Genomic DNA, 17,869 nt, shown 5'->3' with positions numbered 1-17,869 from the left:
GAACACACTTGTGTTTGAGAATTAGAAAATCACCTCATATTTTTAAACGCATTAGATGAATCTAGATTTTAACATGTCCTTCAGACAAATACCAATAATGATCAATATTTTAAGTATATTTTGTTGTCAGTATTTCTGTGCTGATCAGTAGGATTCTGAACGCAGGACTCTTATTTTACAGTGTCATTAAAAAGTCTCGACAGATTCGTGTTGTTGATTCACAGCAGCCGTTTTTCTGCCGAGCCGCTGGGTGGCGCTGCTCAGGAGCACTGAGCTGCCAGAGCTACGTCACGTCAGACGCAAGTTAGATAAGATTTCCAGAACGGAAATAAGATGGTTCGCCCTTCAGAATAAAACAGTCGATCATTTGCGAATCTAGTCTACATTATAAGAAACACGAATTTGTAATAACACAGCATCAAGTTAATAATTTCGTTGGATTGCAACTAACAACATACTTTATTTAGCAGATAATCTGTCGATAATTTGTTGTAATAATAGAGATAGTGAAAATGTACTAAAATTACTTATTATATTTAAAAGACAGAATGTTCGGCTTTCGTAGAAGTGAAATCCTCGTATTTAAGACGTTAAAGTGTAAATATTTAACGTTTTCGCTGGCAAATGACTGTACAGTAAACAAAATGGCTGCCAATAAATTTTGTCTTCATTGATTAACTGGAAAAATGTTGCAGGTTCACAGATGAACTATTTATTGGTTGTAGTTGAAAGAAACTGAGTCAATTTTAGCAGTTTAGCTGTAGCTGTATAGACTTAGGGCCATTTGATATTTACCAACACATATTTCATAAACTTTCCACATCAGGATATGAAGATATTCAGTTTATCATTGTATATAATTAACAAAAGCACCGCATTCTTACAGCAGAGAAGCAAATGTTTGGAATTTACGCTTGAAAAATCACTGAAATATGAATATTTTAAGTTTATTCGTTAGAAATAGTGTCTTTTATTTTGAAGTGTCTACCGGATGTATTATTTTCCGTTAGCGTCAGATTTGACGCACGGGCCCAGTCAAAACAATGCAGCTTAACGGGCCTGCAGTGTCTAGTTAGCCGTTAATGTTCTACATATTATTAACCGTTCACCCTGGAGTGAAGGAAATATCAACGCCTGGTGTTTCACTTCGGCCCGGTTTAGTCGCGTCGTCCCGGCGGTTCGTGTCGCCCGGAGCCGTGTCCGTGCTCGGGCTTCTCCCGTGGGTGTTTTTGTTTTGTTCTGGAAATGGAGGCGGCTAACGGCCGTCTGCTGCGAGGTGTCCCGAGCGAGGAGGGGAGCGGCTGAAAACACGAAGACCACATAAAAATATAACGAGGGGGAAGCGGAGAAAGGGGGTTGAGATTATAAAGAAATCCGGATTAAACCGACCTCCTGGTCGGTGGTGTAGCATGGTGGAGTAGGCGTCTCCGGTGTCGACGCTATCGGGCTCCTCCGACCGATCGACCGACGGACGGTTCGCTCTCGCCGGGGAGGATCGCCATGGCCCCGGGCTCGCTGGTGGCGGCCTGCCGCAGCCTGGCCCTCTCTACGTGGCTGCTCTCCTTCTGCTTCGTCCACCTGCTGTGCCTGGACTTCACCGTGGCCGAGCGGGAGGAGTGGTACACCGCCTTCGTCAACATCACCTACGTGGACCCGGCCACCTCGGAGCTCCGCACCGAGAAGACGGAGTGCGGTCGCTATGGGGAGCACTCGCCGAAGCGGGACGCGAAGGGGGTGTTGGTCCTGCCCGCAGCCCCGCACGACCGCCAGGCCTGCGACCCCAACACCCGGTTCGCGGTGCCCGCACAGGCCGGGGCCTGGATAGCGCTGATAGCCCGGGGCAACTGCACCTGCAGGGACAAGATCCGCCACGCTGCGGCTCCACAACGCCTCGGCGGTGGTCATCTTTAACGTGGGGTCCGCTAATGCTAACGACACCATCACGATGCCCCATCAAGGTACGCTAATACCCCCGTTATAACTGATTTAATGCGCGGTTACAGATGGTTTTCTCCGAGAATTAGCGGGCTGTGTTATTACATAACTAACCATATATTGTTATTAAACACGAACACTACGTGGACACAGTCATGAATGATCAGTTATTAAAGTACGAACAATGAATAAACACATTTTCCTGAACACGTTGAACTGTTTTCACTCTAACGTCCTTTAGAACAACTTACAACTATCCACTAATATACAGCCGAAATAATCGATCCACAGAAGATCAATCAATCAAACCAGCTTCCTGACAGGTTCAGATTGTTATTATAAGTGTTGGACAACATTATGGATGGGAATCCTACACAGGTACACCTGTTTATTAAAGAGCCTACTACCTACCAGACTCTATTGACAAAAACAAGAATTTATCCAAGCAGAGCACAGGAGCTGCTAGAATACCACTGCCTCCATCTGTTTTTTCTGCTTTTAGAGGTGGAAGACGTTTTCAGATCCTTTACAGAAGTGAATGTTTTTGCTCCTATCAGTCATTTACACCCAGAAACGTTGGAAAGTAAGGTTAAAAGTACCTTAGCTATCCTTTAACTGTGAGGATTTGATGCTCTTCTTTGTCGTACATGAGTGTAAACTGAATATTCTTGAGTTGTAAACAGTTTGTGGACAACATTAGGCATATAAACTGGTTATAGACTAAATAATCAGACCAGTCCTCATATTTAGACACGTAGAACAAGTATCTTCAATTTCAGTTACTTATTAACAAAAAAATGTCCACCTGAGTTTATGAGAGCCCAGGACTCTGGCATTTTACACTATCTTCCAACCTTTTTATAGTCCAGACAGTTAATTAAGAAAATAATCTGCAGATGAATCAGTGATGAAAATAATTGTTGGCTGTTGAATGGTCTGAACTGGATTCCAGTTTGTCTGAACTGGGTATCCCAGACTGGTTCCTGGAGCCAACAGACAAAAGTTGCTGACTGAAGGTCTGCAAGTCTGTTGGATGTGGTTTCTACTGTGTCCTGCTTTGTCCTTTTTTTTTCATTGATGAATTATTGCTCTTAATCAGCCACGTGGAAGCAGGGATTCCCAGACCTGCTGAGTCCACATCAACTGATTCAATCACATCCAGAGAAACTCCATGTGACGCTTGTTAGCAGTTATGATTAAGTGTTGAGTTACGTAACAGGCTGCAGTAGTAGCACAAGGAGAAGTGAGGTTCTCTTGTCTAAACTGTTTTTATTCACTCTGTCAGAGCCGCTGAGCCAAGTAACAGACTCGCAGCTGTTTCTCCGGCATCTGGAAACCTCTTCAGGGATCCCCGGAGGTCCCCAGACCCCACCGGGTTTTTGGGGGAGTCAGTAATGCCAGGGAAACACAAGCAACAGCGTGTGTTTACTTAAAATCAACTTTCTCATGATCAGGGTCGGGGTAATTTTGTCTGAAGGGAGCTGGAGTTTATATCATTATTATAAAGACAAAGTCGATCTGGCGGCTTTCCCTCGTCCCCAGTGAACTCTGTGGGAATCGATCTTCTGTAGTCCCCCCCCAGAAATAGCATCTGTGTTTGGGTTCAAAAGCCAAAGTGTCATCCAGGACTTTGGCCCCCCTTCAAAGTCCACTATCTCAGTTTCAGTCCTAGGGTTGAGTTCTGTTTAGATTGAATTAAATCAGATCCAGATTAAGGTTCTTTTTGTAATGATTCTGATTCTTATTAATCGCTGGTTACAACAGGAATTTAACAGTATTTAACCCCTTGTTATCTTGTACGGATGCAGGTCTTGCCTGTGTCCATGAGTGTGATACAAAATGATAGACGTTTTTATTTGTCATCTGATTAATTGTCATATCATACAGCCCCAGTTGTAAGTCCACTTACTGAATCCTTTCGAATCATTTATTGAGTTTGTATCATAGGGAACTAATGTCAACTATTTTATGTAACAAAAGATGTAACTTGATGAATCCAGTTTCTTAATACCACAGTCTGTAATTTTAAATGATGGTTTAGTGACCAATTACCAGAGCAGACGTGATGTTCATTAACCTCGTCTTCAGTAGTAGGGGACCTGTGCTGCAGCTGTAGAGGTAAAAACAGTGACATTAATATTAATTCTACTTTATTGCCGGTTAAATAAATTAAATAAATGTATGATTGCTCTTAACTTTACCTGAAGATGAGCTTGTTGTTGCACCAGACCAACACTCGTCCTTCTGGAGTGAATAAAAACAGCACAAGTTCTTGTTAATTATTAACAACTGTGTTGTTAAGGTATCAATCTTTTACGTGTCTTAAAAAAGGCTGTTGCTAACGAGTGTCTAAATGAGACTACAGAGGTTGTCGGGGACGTTAACATGAAAACCCATCTACTCACCAGTCCACCTTTACAGCCTCGTTGTGTTTCTACTCACGCTCTTTCAAACTCTCACTAACTTTCTAAGAAGAAAGGCTTTTGTAGAAGAGCTCAGAGCTAAATGAAATGACCAGTTGGAAGCTTAGTGGTGGAGACGTTGACGTCATGTGACCGTGGTGTAGTTGGTTAACATTAGCTTTTTAGTTCTGGAGATTGGATTTAGGCTTTAAACATCAGAACAGTGGTGTTCATCTGTGAAGATTATCTAATGAAAAAATGTCATTAGCTTTTTGTCCATGGAATCGGGTTGATGCTAACTTCCGGGCTGGACTACAAAAATACATCATCCCTGCAACAATCGTCTTCCAACTTCATGTGTCATGTGACTGGTTTGGTCCAATCAATTTTGAGTGATCAAACACAAGCCCCCTGAGGTCTAAACTGAAATGTGGACTTGGAGAATTGTAACACTCCCAGTCTTAAGTGCTAGTGGCTTAAATACTTAATTGATCCGTTGATTAATGATCAACAGAACACAAGATCAGCCTCTGATAATCAGTTTATTATTTCAGCAACTTTTCCAGTTGTTTGTCTCGCAGAGGATTTGATGCTCGTCTTTGTCATATATGAGACTGAACTGAATTAAAATTTTCACAATTTTACTGTTATTATTGACAAAAGATAGATGTAAACCCATTTTTTAAAGGATGTATTCCCAGCTCTGGTCTCTGATGTCAAACTGGGTTCCAGTCTGGCTTTTTCAGCTGTGAAAGAGTGTGTGGAATCAGCTGGCTTTATTATTCCACTTTTCATCCCTCAGATTAGTTCAGAGCTGCTGATAACAACAAGTTAGTTCAGTATCTGCTGCCACAGTGTTGACGTTCATACTCAGTCTGAGGAAGAAATATAGAAGATTTTTGTTCGGTTCTTTCTTCAAAGGGTTTGGTTTTGGTTAAAGGCTTGGGAGTGTGCTGTATAATTTAATTGGGGGTCCTCACAGCTATAGAAGGACAAGTGTGTGTGTTTATTGGAGAGACACATTGATCCCATGGGATTATTTTTAGGCAGAGACTAATCGATTTTGTTGGTGTGTGTGTGTCGTTAGGAGGGTTGGAGGGAGTTCAGTGCCGGCCGCGGGGGAATCTATCCAACTCGTGTCCTGCCAAACTAAACACACACAAAAAAGCACACACATGCACAACAAGTTTAACAACTTCTGAGCAAAAATATCTAAAAGTTACGTCTGTTTACATCAGCACATCCTGTTTGAGGTTTATTTTTCATTCCAACAATGAAAACGTTTGCACAGAAAACTAGATTAAAGACGTAAACATACAACTTCTGAAGTGTGTGTGTGAATCACTAGCCAAACTGTCTGTAAAGGGAAATTCCACCATTTTTCAACCTGGTCTTATTCTCATTATCGTGGTTCTAATTAATGGATTCATTGCTGTTGGAAAAAAAAAGAAACGATGCAGGACGAAATGTATTTTTTATTGAGATAGACGTGTTTGCTGACCGCACAAAGGCTTACAGGCTATAAAACAAACGCGCCTCTTTGCCATCTGTGGCGGCCTGGTTTTCTGTGCTCACTGTGGCTATCATGTTGGTGTTGAAGCTATTGGAGGTTTGTCTGTGCACTAATTTAACATGTTTCGAACGCAATTAACTGTATAAGCGACACCCCCTCTGACGGATGTCAATCGTCTCGCTACAATACAATGTTCTGCAGGGAAACCTTAGGTCCTGGCATTCATCTGGTGCTACCACCCACCTAAACATTGTGGTAGACCGAAGCACACCCCACCATGGCATCAGCACTCTTCAGTGGCAGGGGGATCAACCCACTATGCCACCAAGCCTGCTCAGAAATGTCTCAAGGGAACACGACAAAGAGCCCAAGGTGTTGACTTGGCCTCCAAACTCACTAGACCCAGTCTGATCTAGCATCTGTGGGACCTGCCTAATCAGGGTTTTCCACAAGTGCACACAACTTCCAGCTGGGTGACAGAAGTAGGCAGCTTGATTTCACTGTTAAACAACTCAATGTGTTCATTTGTGGGTTCAGATTCCTTCAACATTCATAGTTCAGCAAACCGTTCATACGGGCAAGATTATAGTTAAAACCTTATTAAAATGACAGTGAGAAAGTAGCCTGCTGAAAAATGCTTTAATGTCCGGTCAACAGCTGGGCTAATAGAAAACCCTGCTAATATTGTGTAGGTCTCCCTTGTATTGCCAAAACAGGGCATGTACATGAGACCTCTGAGGGTGTCCTGTGGTGCCTGGGACTAGTTCATTGGCAGTGGATCCTTTCGGTCCTGTGGGTTGCAGGGTGGGGCCTCCATGGATCGGGCTTGTTCAGACTAGGATCTGCTCAGTTTTGAGGCTGGGTCAACAGCTGGCTATGAGCCTGATTCAGCTGATAACAAGGAGAAGCTCCAGCTCATGATCCGTCCCACTTCACTCTCTGTTTCAACAGTTACTGTGACAAAAAGTTCTTGTACAAACTGTCAGGTTTTCCTCCTCTGAGTTTTCCTGTTAATCACCAGCCTGTCGCTGAAAGCATCTTTCTGCACGTGTGACTAATTTGTTGTTGTAAACTTGCGTGGACATGCTGACACATTCCCCGGCCGCTCTGGGATCCATTTGTAACTGATGAACGACTTTACAGCAATGTTTTCAGGTCTACGTGGTAGCTTAAATTGGACGCTCAGAAGGTTGCTTTTTGTGTTAAATATTTAATGTGGGAATTAAATGTTTACTTTTCTAACTGGGGTTGTGTCTCGCTGTGGAAATGAACCTTCCTCTGGGATATTTTTCTCTACCTTTGGGGTTTATGTGAGGATGTGTTTGAACTGAGTCAGGCCTCAGTCACAAGGATAACCTCAAATTCCCAAATTGCCAAATTTGAATCAAAACATCCTGAATGCTCAGATGTGCAGGGCTGAAGGGGTTTGTGTTTGAGACTAACCCTCTGAATAAACAGCTGTTGAAGGTCAGAGCACACACGCCTCTGATGAAGTGTCCTCGAGCAAGACACTGAATCGTTTACCAGTTGCAGACGTTTGACCCTTTAACCTGTGTTTTTCTAACTGTCCAGGAGAAAAGTCTGTTTTTCAAACAGAAAGACAAAATCTTCTACTTCTTCTTTTTCCTGTAACTTCTGCTTTTTATCTTCCTCCTCCAAACTCTTCATTCATCACTTTCATTAGCTCCTGATTTTCAGTAATCATGTCACCCTTCCAGGAACAAACCACATATTTCAGAAATGGTTAGTTGATGTGGATGCTTGACCCGTTTACACCAGACATTGAGCCAGGTCTGCAGCCAAGTATTTTGAGTTAATCCCTTTTTCTGTCATTTGTCTAGAAAATGTCAAAATTTATAATGTTATAAATGTAATCATAACATTAGTTGTTAACAACACTGTAACACTTAGAAGATAAGGAGACAGAACATACAAGACTCGAAATAACGTGTCGAGTTCGCATCAGACTTAATTCTTAGTCACAAGTGTCTCAGTGTGGAAAGCAAAGCCAGTGTTTTGTATCTATTTCTATCACTTCGTTAAAACCGGAGTTAGCTTGCTAACCAGCTAGCACCGAACCATCCTGTCTCCTAATACGTGATGAATTATTAAGAGAATGTAAGATCTCCACTAACAACAGCTACCAAAGATTCAGTCAGATTAATTTACCGTGTTGGACGATTCTCTTCAGGTACAGGTGAGGTGGTCGCCATCATGATCCCTGAGCCGAAAGGTCGCGAAGTCACGTCACTTCTGGAGCGCAACGTGACTGTCACCATGACGATCACCATCGGCACGAGGAACCTGCAGAAGTACGTCAGCAGGACGTCGGTGGTGTTCGTCTCCATCTCCTTCATCGTGCTGATGATCATCTCCCTCGCCTGGCTCGTCTTCTACTACATCCAGAGGTTCAGATACGCCAACGCTCGAGACCGAAACCAGGTTTGACAGACAGACTAGCCTCACTGATATAAACAGGGTGGACAAAAAAACGAATAACTTATTGAAGAACTGTATTAATTTCAGCAAGGTGTTCCTAATAAACTGGCAACACATTGTATTGGAAAAACATGTTAAAGTGGAATCACTCATTTCCAATATTTTACTGAGATGTTAAAAGATAAACATAAGATGTACAACATAAAAAACTAAACAATAAAATCCTTAAATCCAAAATTACAGCTAGATCATAATACTTGAGGACAATTTGACAACTGAAGGGAAAAATCTAAATGGAAAATTAGAGTGAGTTAGTGAGAAATTTCAGAGATTAACAGTGAAATTGTATGAGTAATAACATTACTGTGAATTATTGTTACAACTGAGGTAGAAATATTAATAGATTTATTTATGTTGCTTCCGCTGACATGAGGGGGTGTAATTAATGACAGCAGATTCATGTCTGGGGGAAAAGTTTCTTTTTGTAATTGTGCCTCAGTTGCTCATTCAGATTCATGAAAAGCAGAAAAAAAGCTCCCAGCGGAAGCTGCTTTTGTTTTGTGTGTCTATTGAGATCGGGTCAACACATTTATCTGAAGTGACAGCACGGTCGCTGTTCGCTGCATCTCATAAAGAGGTGAGACTGTGTGAGGGCTGAGACAGAAACATCTCTGATCTCAGGAACGTCATGGAACACGGGGGATTTATGTTTTTCGAGACATCTGCCACCGCTCACGTCTCACCTGGGATTTAATTTGTCTTTCATCTCCACCTCTTTCTCCAGCGTCGTCTCGGTGATGCGGCGAAGAAGGCCATCAGTAAGCTGCAGGTTCGCACCATCAGGAAGGGTGACCAGGAGACGGAGGCCGACTTCGACAACTGTGCCGTCTGCATCGAGGGCTACAAGGCCAATGACGTGGTCCGCATACTGCCCTGCAGGTAAACACATTCATCAGGAACAGACTCAAAAGCCTTCAACCCAGGAAATAACAAAGGATAAAACAAAGAAGTGCTCCAGTGGGGAGGGCGGACATTTCTTTTTGTTTATTACAATTAAAAACTAAATTAGTCTGAAGCCTCATTCGGACAGGATTAACATTACGGGACGAGCTGGGAGATAAAATAATTCCCTGCAGTCCCTGTTAATTTAACTCAATGTTCCAGATGGGAATTTAAACTCTGTGAAATTACAGGGTCTGTAATAGACAGGGAGAGATGTAGAGGAGGAGAAAAGGGTCACGTGATGTGAGGGTGATGAATCAGGGAAGGATGCGTCATGACAGATAAGACCCAATCAGGAAGCGAACATAGGTGTCATCGTCTTCAGAAGTCTCCATTTTTGCCTGTCCACACTAAAACACAACCCAGGAGTTCTCAAACTAAAACGTTTCCAAAAGTCTCTGGGTTCGAAAACTCAAGAGTAATGCGAATTCCAGGCGTAAACGTAGAGACAGTGATGCATTTTAAAATGGAGACATATTAGTGTGGATGTAGCCTTGAAATATTCCCTCTGGTTTTCCATTGTACAGTCATACTTTGACCACTACATGTCTTACATTAAACTTGGACCCGGATACTTAAATTTTACTTTAATTTCAATTCCAAATTCTTGAGAGGATCTTTGGCATTGCCCTGTTTTTGCTTTTGTTGTCTTGTGTTTACCAAAATGACTTAAATGGAAGCTGGTTTGCTGTTATGTGGAGTTGAACTGAGGACACACTTGTTTTCTTGTGATGAGAGAAAAATAGAGGGAAATTAGAGGTGGTGACCACAATTTGTTTTCCTTTGACCCCAAGACAGCCTTATTATGCTTTGTAAGAGATTATGAAATGAATTTCATGACATAAGGGAAGAAAAATACAAAAATAAAAAGCATGTTTATCCAGATTCTTTCTTGCCTTGTGTAACTGCGCAAAATGAAAGCAGCTGTGAACTTGATTCTCCTCCAGCCTTTTTCTAATGTCTCTTGTGTGAAAGCAGAATAACTGATTCCACTGTGTTTGTCTTCTTTGCAGACATTTGTTCCATAAGAGCTGTGTGGATCCATGGCTGCTGGATCATCGCACATGTCCAATGTGCAAGATGAACATCCTGAAAGCCCTGGGCATCGCTGTGAGTCTGAAAAGAATCATGGGAAAAGGGATGAAGACAGGGGGCTTTTAAGCTTGAAAATAATGTACCCAAAATAAAAAGGTTATAGTTCAACCTTTTCGGTCACAGTCATAATCCTGGTCTTCAGGTTTTCCTGATACTGCATGGCTTTGTGATGACCTTTGTGTGGAAAACCCTTAATGGCCACAAATCTTAATTGAGTGTTGACAGCTGCTGCAGTGATGTGACGATCCTAAAATGTTTTGCACAGATAGAATCCTGAGACTTAGATCTTTCAAACAATGTATAATTTGTCATGGTTGCTTTAAGACTGAGTCTGGTACAGACCAAAATAGGCCTGAAGTGGTGCTACCAAGGCCAAAATGGATGGGAAGGTGTATTTTAAAAGTTTTTTTTTAACTTGTGGGGCTGGATATGCAGCCTTGAAAACTGCAGATGTACTTGCTGTTTCAGCCCAGTTTCTGTCGTATCCCTGACCTTGTTTCAACTATTAAGTGAGAAGAAGATGCTTCCTGACCTTTCTTATTTTGGTATGTGTGTCGCAGCAGACTGTCGGCAGCAAGAGACAAATTTATTTACTAATAGTTAGATGTTCAGCAATGAAAACCTGATTTTAACTTCGAGTAAAATCACTTTCAAAATTTACAGGTGATCAGTGAAGGGCAAAGAAAACTGGTTAAGTTAAATTAAATGGCTGTTTGGTGTTAGTAGTAGTAGAGAACATTTAATATTGGTGCCAAAACCTGACTTTAAGCATAGAAATATTTCTGATACTCAGCCCAGACCACCGTTTTTCATCTTCTCCACTCCAGCTGAATGCAGATTGCCTGGACGACCTGCCCTTGGACTATGACCTGGCCCTGGGTGGCGTGGGTGGGGTTGGTGTTGGTGGAGTCGGTGGAGTTGGGGCTCTGGCCCTGGAGGCCGTGGTGTCTGGAGCATCCAGTGACGGCACGCTGAGTGAGGGCGGCTCCTCGGTGGTATTGGACCCTGGCGTACGGCGGGTCGGACTCCCACAGGACTACCAGGACCCTGACACCCTCAGAGACAGCCCTGTGACAGCAACCACAGACACACACACAGGTAACTGTTCATAGTGCTGGGCTCTTGTTATTCACTAAGAAGATCAGTGGTGTTATACTGACACCTGGTGGTGTCTCTGCTACATAACATATTTAAACAGATCTCATATTTCAACAGACCCAAACAAGGTAGGATTTGCTTCTCAGAAGTAACAGTGAATCTTTCCACAGGTTTACTCAGGTTTTATATTTGGATTCTGTCGTTGTCTTCAGTCTGACTCCTTCCCTCCTTCTCTCACAGGTGAGCTTCAGCCAATGGCAAGCAGTGCCTCAGTGGCATCATTGGTCATTGCTGTGGAAACAGGTCTATCAGATGAAGAGGGGTCTATGGAGCAGTCTCAGCTGGGAGACAAATCCTGAGAGGAGCACAACAGAACCAAACCAGAACCCAGGCCAAAACAGACTTGGATCAGGTTCAGATTTTTAAAAAGACTTTAGTGGACCTAAAGGTCCAGAGAGAGTGACCTGTTTGAAACCAGATCTGAACCAAACCTGACTGCACTAGAATAATTATGACCTGAGCTAGGCCCAGGACCTGGATTCTGGTTTGGACTGGTTCCAAGTGGAAGCTAAGGCCAGACTGGGGTTTTTTTTTTTATCTATGGACAAAACTTTGGTAAACCAAACCAACTTGTCTGGACCCTAGGCTGGACTCAAGCCTAACTAGAACTGAGGTCTAGACTTGGGATAGGTTTTAATATAATGGAACCACGCTGAGTAAATGTGTGTGTGTTTAAAACAGACCTATGCGATCTGCACTCAAAGAAACTGGTCTTAGTCTCAGCGGATGTTTTTCCAAGGTTAAATTGGGATATAACTCGGTCTACCTATCAGTTGTCTCTCTGTGCAAATGTCTTAATCAACCCACATTTGCCTCAGTCCATGTCGTTCGAAATAGACTATCCAGCTCCAGGTCCTACCCATCTGTGATTAATCCTGACAAGCTTTCACAGTCCTTCAGTTCCAGTATTGTGGAACTTGTTGCGACATTTGTCTCCTGACTTGAAGGACTTTCAAAGGGCAGACAGGATGACGAGCTAAACAAATCCCAATAGACACATTTGTATTCACAAAACACGAGGATGATCAGATTCGCCCCAGTACATGTGTGAACAGGGTAGAACCTTTGAAAGTTGACTGCCGGAAAAGGAAGAGGAAAGGTTGATACTCTTCTTCATCAGCAAATTCCAGAGAACCTTGGTGAAGGCAGGAGAACTCCAAGTTGTGTGTTTTTAAAGCATCTGTGAGTGATCCAGGCCAGGAATCTATAAATTTACCTGCGTATTTCTACCTGTTCTACTTCAGTAAGGAGTGCTCAAGTTTCGGGATCTTTGCGGATTATTTTGTTACCTGGTTTTCCAGGTAGAGAGGCACAACAATTAAACAAACTGTGACGGACAACTACACCGCATCAGGGCTGTTCACTTCTTGTCCTGGTTTGAATTCTTGGAAAAGTTAATTTGTTCAATTTAGCTCCTTTTTGATTTGTCTGCTAACATGCCAGGCTCTGTTTCTTGATGTGTGTGATATCTGTGGCGACTGACTCATTTTGGAAGGAATACTTTTATTTTGAAAGGACACACCAGCTACTCCGAGCAGCGAATTCAGCTTTTTTCTTTTTTGTTTTGCTTAAACAGTGGACTCATACAGGCAGTATTAGAGCTACAGTGTGACTGCAGTATTGAACAGCAACTACACAGTATTTTGCTTTTTGTTTCTCTTTTTGCTTGTCTATATATTTCTTGGCTCCTTTATCTTTACAGTACTCTGACAGTATTCAGATTGGGTGCTTTCTTTCGTCAGCTGTGGCTCCAAACAGGGTTCCTATGTACATCTGAAAAACAGATGACACTGATAAATGCTCTTGACAGTTTTAAGTTTGTACACAAAATTATGAGATATGAGGAAGGTTGATAACGCATATAATTTCTCTAACAAATAATGCTGATTTTCTGACCGCAAAGCAGCAGATGGAAATAGATGAAAGGTTTGACAATTAGCAACAAATCAGATCGTACAAACTATTCAGGGGAAATGGTTACGAAAGGAATGCCACCATGATGGAGGAGAGCTTTCAGCTACACCACCACCTATTCTCCTCTTTAAATAATTTGTCTATTTATGTGATTAAAAAACATCTATAATGCTGGGCAGACACTATATGTAAGTTGTGTTAACTCATACTACACATATTAATTAGACATTCACCACAGCCAGAGAAGTTTATGCTCACAATGGATGGATCAGTCAACTGGCTAACCCTGGATAATCCAGGGCTGTTCCTGTTTTTTTGAAATTCTATCTTAAGATGAAAGAAAATGAATGAACTATTCAAACTGTAATGACATGTTTGAATGTTTGAGTACAAGATGTGGTTTCATCCACGTCCTTAGCGATGTTGCCAAAAAGAGAAATGCAGTGCTACTTTTTGCAGTTCTGCTATGAATGAAAAAGAAGGAAAAAGGTCAAGTATGGAGCCTCAGATGACTGGTAGACTACAGTGTCTCAGTGAAGACTACAGTCTTCACATGTGCAGAACTGCTCAAATAAAGTCAAGTTATCCACAGTTTATAATGGATCTTGTAGGAGGAGCAATGTGGGAAAGTGAAATAGCTGACCAAAATTTCTGACCTACCAGAAATCTAACTGGCCGCCTGAGAGTCAGATCATTGATCATTAAGGTGTTGTATCACCCTTCACGCTGTCGGTCAAATGACAATCGATCTGACATTGGTTCGATTCTAAGTCGGCTGGGGCCGACCAGCTTAAAGTTTAAAATCTGGCTAAATCTGTACAGTGTCTGCACAGCTTAGAATGGAAAGACTTTCCTCATCAAGTCTTCCATCGTGGCCGTCTCTCCTGAGTTGTAACATTCGGTAGGCCTCTGTTAAAATGCCACGTAGGAACCTTGTCTATAGTGTTTCCTTGTTTTGTTGTCTCCCTGTCCATCCATCTGTGCATCTGCCTGACCACACGTGTCCATTGCCATTTTTAAAAACATTTACTTTTAACCCTGACAATCAAGGATTGGATCTTTTACTTGCCAGTCAGGGATCCTTTCTCTGAACTCAAGAAAACCTAAGAGGCATCTTTCAAACCTGCAGTCTGGATGCCACAGTAGGTGTTAGCTGCCATTAAAATTTCCAGATGTTACATAGACGTCACCAAAACAAGCTGTGAAAGAAGTTCCCCAAGTTTCAGAGTCATAGAAATACATTCAAAGCTGAAGACAGACAAAAGTTTAGCAAAGAATCTCTCCCTGCTTAGGAGAGTACAGTTCACTCTGGACATGTGCATCAGCTCAAAGCCAAACATGTACATATAAAATGTATATTCCACAAGTTCACTACACCGCGTGGCATTGCCAATCCGGAGTGCAGACTGCGTAGGGCTTCGGCTGTGTCATGGTGTCGCCAGCGCTGTGAGCTTCCTGAAACTGAGAGAGATAAAGATTGTCATCTATTTTGATACCAGAGGAGACGTTTATTTTTTTAATGAAAACACCCAGCAGCAAAGACTGATTCCCCTACCGTCCCTTCATCATCCATGGCCTGATGATTCTCAATGTGATTGAGTACTGGTCAGGCAGATTTAACTGTTGATTATTTGTGTAATTGTACATACATAAAGTCCACAAAGGACCTTGGTGATATGAACATAAAAACTTGTAAGTTTGTCCGTAAACATTTGGGATCTGACTGTCGATGTAGCCTGATGAAAACTGAGAGAATTGAGCCTGATCGTAAGCTGGAGAACCAGTGCTGTGTTGCTTTTACCATTTAAACTGTATATATAAATATTGAACAGAGAATCTAACTGGTATTAGTGATAAAAACTTGGGTAAAAAAAGTTTTGGGTAAATGAGAATTGGTATCAAATTCGCAGTACAAAGCAGTACTGGTATTGGTGTTTCCAGTCCTACCAGTGAGTTCATTTTCTCTCAGATCATCAGAAACCAGAAAGACTTTTAGTATTTTTTAAGGTTCTTCCTACTTTTTCTTCCTGGGTTTCATATTTCCTCTCCTCACGATTTATTTTCAGGGCTGAGAACCAGTTAACTCTGAGTTCACTCAGTTACCAAGTATATAACAAACACTAGTTAATTTAAACAACGGTAAAATAGCGGAGAGCTTATTTGCTGTAATATACGACGATGATGAATCTGTATGCCTTGTCTTGGCCAATTTTCAGTGAATAATGTTTTAATTAAAGTTACTTATTTTGTGTTGTAAGCTTTATTTTCAATGACTTCAGTTGAGTATCATGTTATTTTCACTTTTGCACTGTTTTATTCTCTTACTTTTTTTATGTGACTGCAGTTCTGCCGTCACTGTAGTGAAAGTGAACTGAACTCAACCTTTTAAATCCTTTGGTCTTACTAGTAAAGACTGATGCTGCTGTGGCATGTTGGACCCCCTTACGGTTGGGTATTGAACCTCAGTTACCGCTTTGTTACCAACTGAAATGTGTCCATAGCACAGAGAATCAAACACTGTGCATTGAATGTCCAGTCAGATTCATACTTAAACTATGTTATTCTTTTATCAAATAGTTGCTGAAGTCAAAATTTAGCCCAAATTAGGCAGTTTTATTTCTGTACGCCTTCGTGTAATTTGATAAAATTCAAAATAAGGTATTAGATGAAGAAAAAAGGCATTTATGTTTTGGTATTATTGCTATCGCATCAACACTAGTATCAAAATACTTAGAATGATACCCAGTGCTACTACTCTTAATACGTTATTAATACAGACCTTTGCCAACAATAAACATTTCAGCAAGTTACGTAATTTTTGCTCTTCTGTTACAGCAAGTTAATAGGCATTAGCTAACTGAAATACATAGGAAAACCTGTGATACATAGGAAATTATGTGATACTCATATCTCATAATTAGATATTAAAGCGATTTGGAAGTTGAGATACACATGATACGATCTTTTTCTAATATGAATGCAGTGGCCTTTAATTGTCTTAGAATAAAACTTTGAAGTTAATTCGTACATCTGATTGACCTCGACATATTTTGAAAATGGGACCCTCATGTCACTGTCAGTAATGACGTCTGATTGGTTCTTCCTTTTCCCTCCTCTCTGCCGGCCAATTGGTTGCTTTCCCTGGATGCTGTGTTTTGATTGGTTGCTCAGCCTCTTTTGTTGATGCACTTTAATACTGTTTCTCTGGAAGGTTCGTGAAAAGTCTTTTCTTGTTTCCCCCCCAACATGTATACTCACCTTTTGTTTTCTAGAGTCTGCTTTTCTGTTTTACCCTTCTAATCCCTTCTGTTGCTCTCTACTGTCATTTTTATTTTCTACCTTTCTTCTATCATAATCACTCTTTCTGCTATACTTCTCTTCCAGTGTTTTCTAGTCTTTTCACTTGTCTTGTGTTGAGATTTCTGATTTGAAAATGTATGGCATTGTTTTGTAAGGTGTTGAATTGAAAAAGGATCTTGAAAAACAAGACCTTTAGCCCTGCTAGTCAATATTGAACTACAAATTGTATGTATTTGTAGACCGACTGACATTTTCGCCTTATGTTGTAATTTCGTGTTTTAGTTTCTGATCTCTTTCCTGAAGAAGATGAATCTTGTAATCCCCATTAGAATGATAATTTTCACCTCCTATGTATCTGACATCTGGCTACGAAAGAAGCAAGAGGAGGATATAAATACATTTAGTATTTAATCACATCTGTAGAAGAAGGAATCAACGAAAATAAAGGGAAAGCAGAATGAAAGACAAAACTTTCTGATCCTTCCAGAGAGACAATGAGAGTTGAGAGATGATCAGATCTGTGTTTGTAGCCATGGTAACCCCTCGGCTACCATGACAGCAGGGTGTGACGTGGTGTCGTGTGTGTTTCTACGATATTAATTGTTTTCAGAACGTCTGTTTGTGCGATCGTCCTGTGCACGCAAATACAAAATACACACACACCTACATACACGTGTAAATACAAGGCGGCGTGATGCCATGTTGTTTCTGTGTTTAAGTTGTTGCACGTGTTCTGATTCAGGACAGAATTTAAATAAAATTTTATTGGAATTTTTTGTTTTTATTCCAGCCTGGTGTTTGTGTGTCATCTTGAAAATAAACGGGGAGGTACTTTTAATGTTTGTTTTTCCCGATTATGAAAATTACTTCATCCTCCAGCAGCACATTTGTAATTTTTAATTAGTGGAGTTGTGTAGGCCTATGTATTTTTCTGGTTTGTCGGTAAAAACAAAAATGTGCATGTTGAAAAACCACAATTTAAAGAGGTTTCAAGCATCTAGTAATTCATGAGGTAGTTACAGTAAATAATGGAGAACTGGAAGAAGAATTTAAGAGTCATAGAATAAAACTAAAGTAACTTTTCTGTTTCTACCAAAGGAAAAAGTTTGAG

The 17,869-nt window shown here is 41.2% G+C and overlaps 1 protein-coding gene and 1 long non-coding RNA gene across 2 annotated transcripts; one reads left to right on the top strand and one right to left on the bottom strand.

The window, feature by feature from the left end:
* The first annotated feature begins 973 nt into the window (after positions 1-973).
* Positions 974-17,542, top strand: LOC108886846 (RING finger protein 150-like). Its single transcript, XM_018681914.2, is given in 7 exon segments — positions 974-1,881; positions 1,883-1,958; positions 8,042-8,292; positions 9,074-9,228; positions 10,305-10,401; positions 11,214-11,484; positions 11,725-17,542. Coding segments are annotated over 7 exon segments (1,350 nt in total). The 5' UTR covers positions 974-1,500; the 3' UTR covers positions 11,844-17,542.
* LOC108886847 (uncharacterized) lies at positions 1,967-8,104 on the bottom strand. Its single transcript, XR_001961508.2, has 3 exons — positions 8,020-8,104; positions 4,137-4,179; positions 1,967-4,045 (listed from the first exon to the last, which is right to left on the bottom strand). It is a non-coding gene; the product is annotated as an uncharacterized LOC108886847 (long non-coding RNA).
* Positions 17,543-17,869: the final 327 nt, after the last annotated feature.

This window comes from Lates calcarifer, unplaced genomic scaffold (assembly GCF_001640805.2).
Source record: "Lates calcarifer isolate ASB-BC8 unplaced genomic scaffold, TLL_Latcal_v3 _unitig_1152_quiver_589, whole genome shotgun sequence".
Classification (NCBI taxonomy): Eukaryota; Metazoa; Chordata; class Actinopteri; family Centropomidae; genus Lates; species Lates calcarifer.
This window is presented reverse-complemented; position numbering and strand designations above follow the sequence as displayed.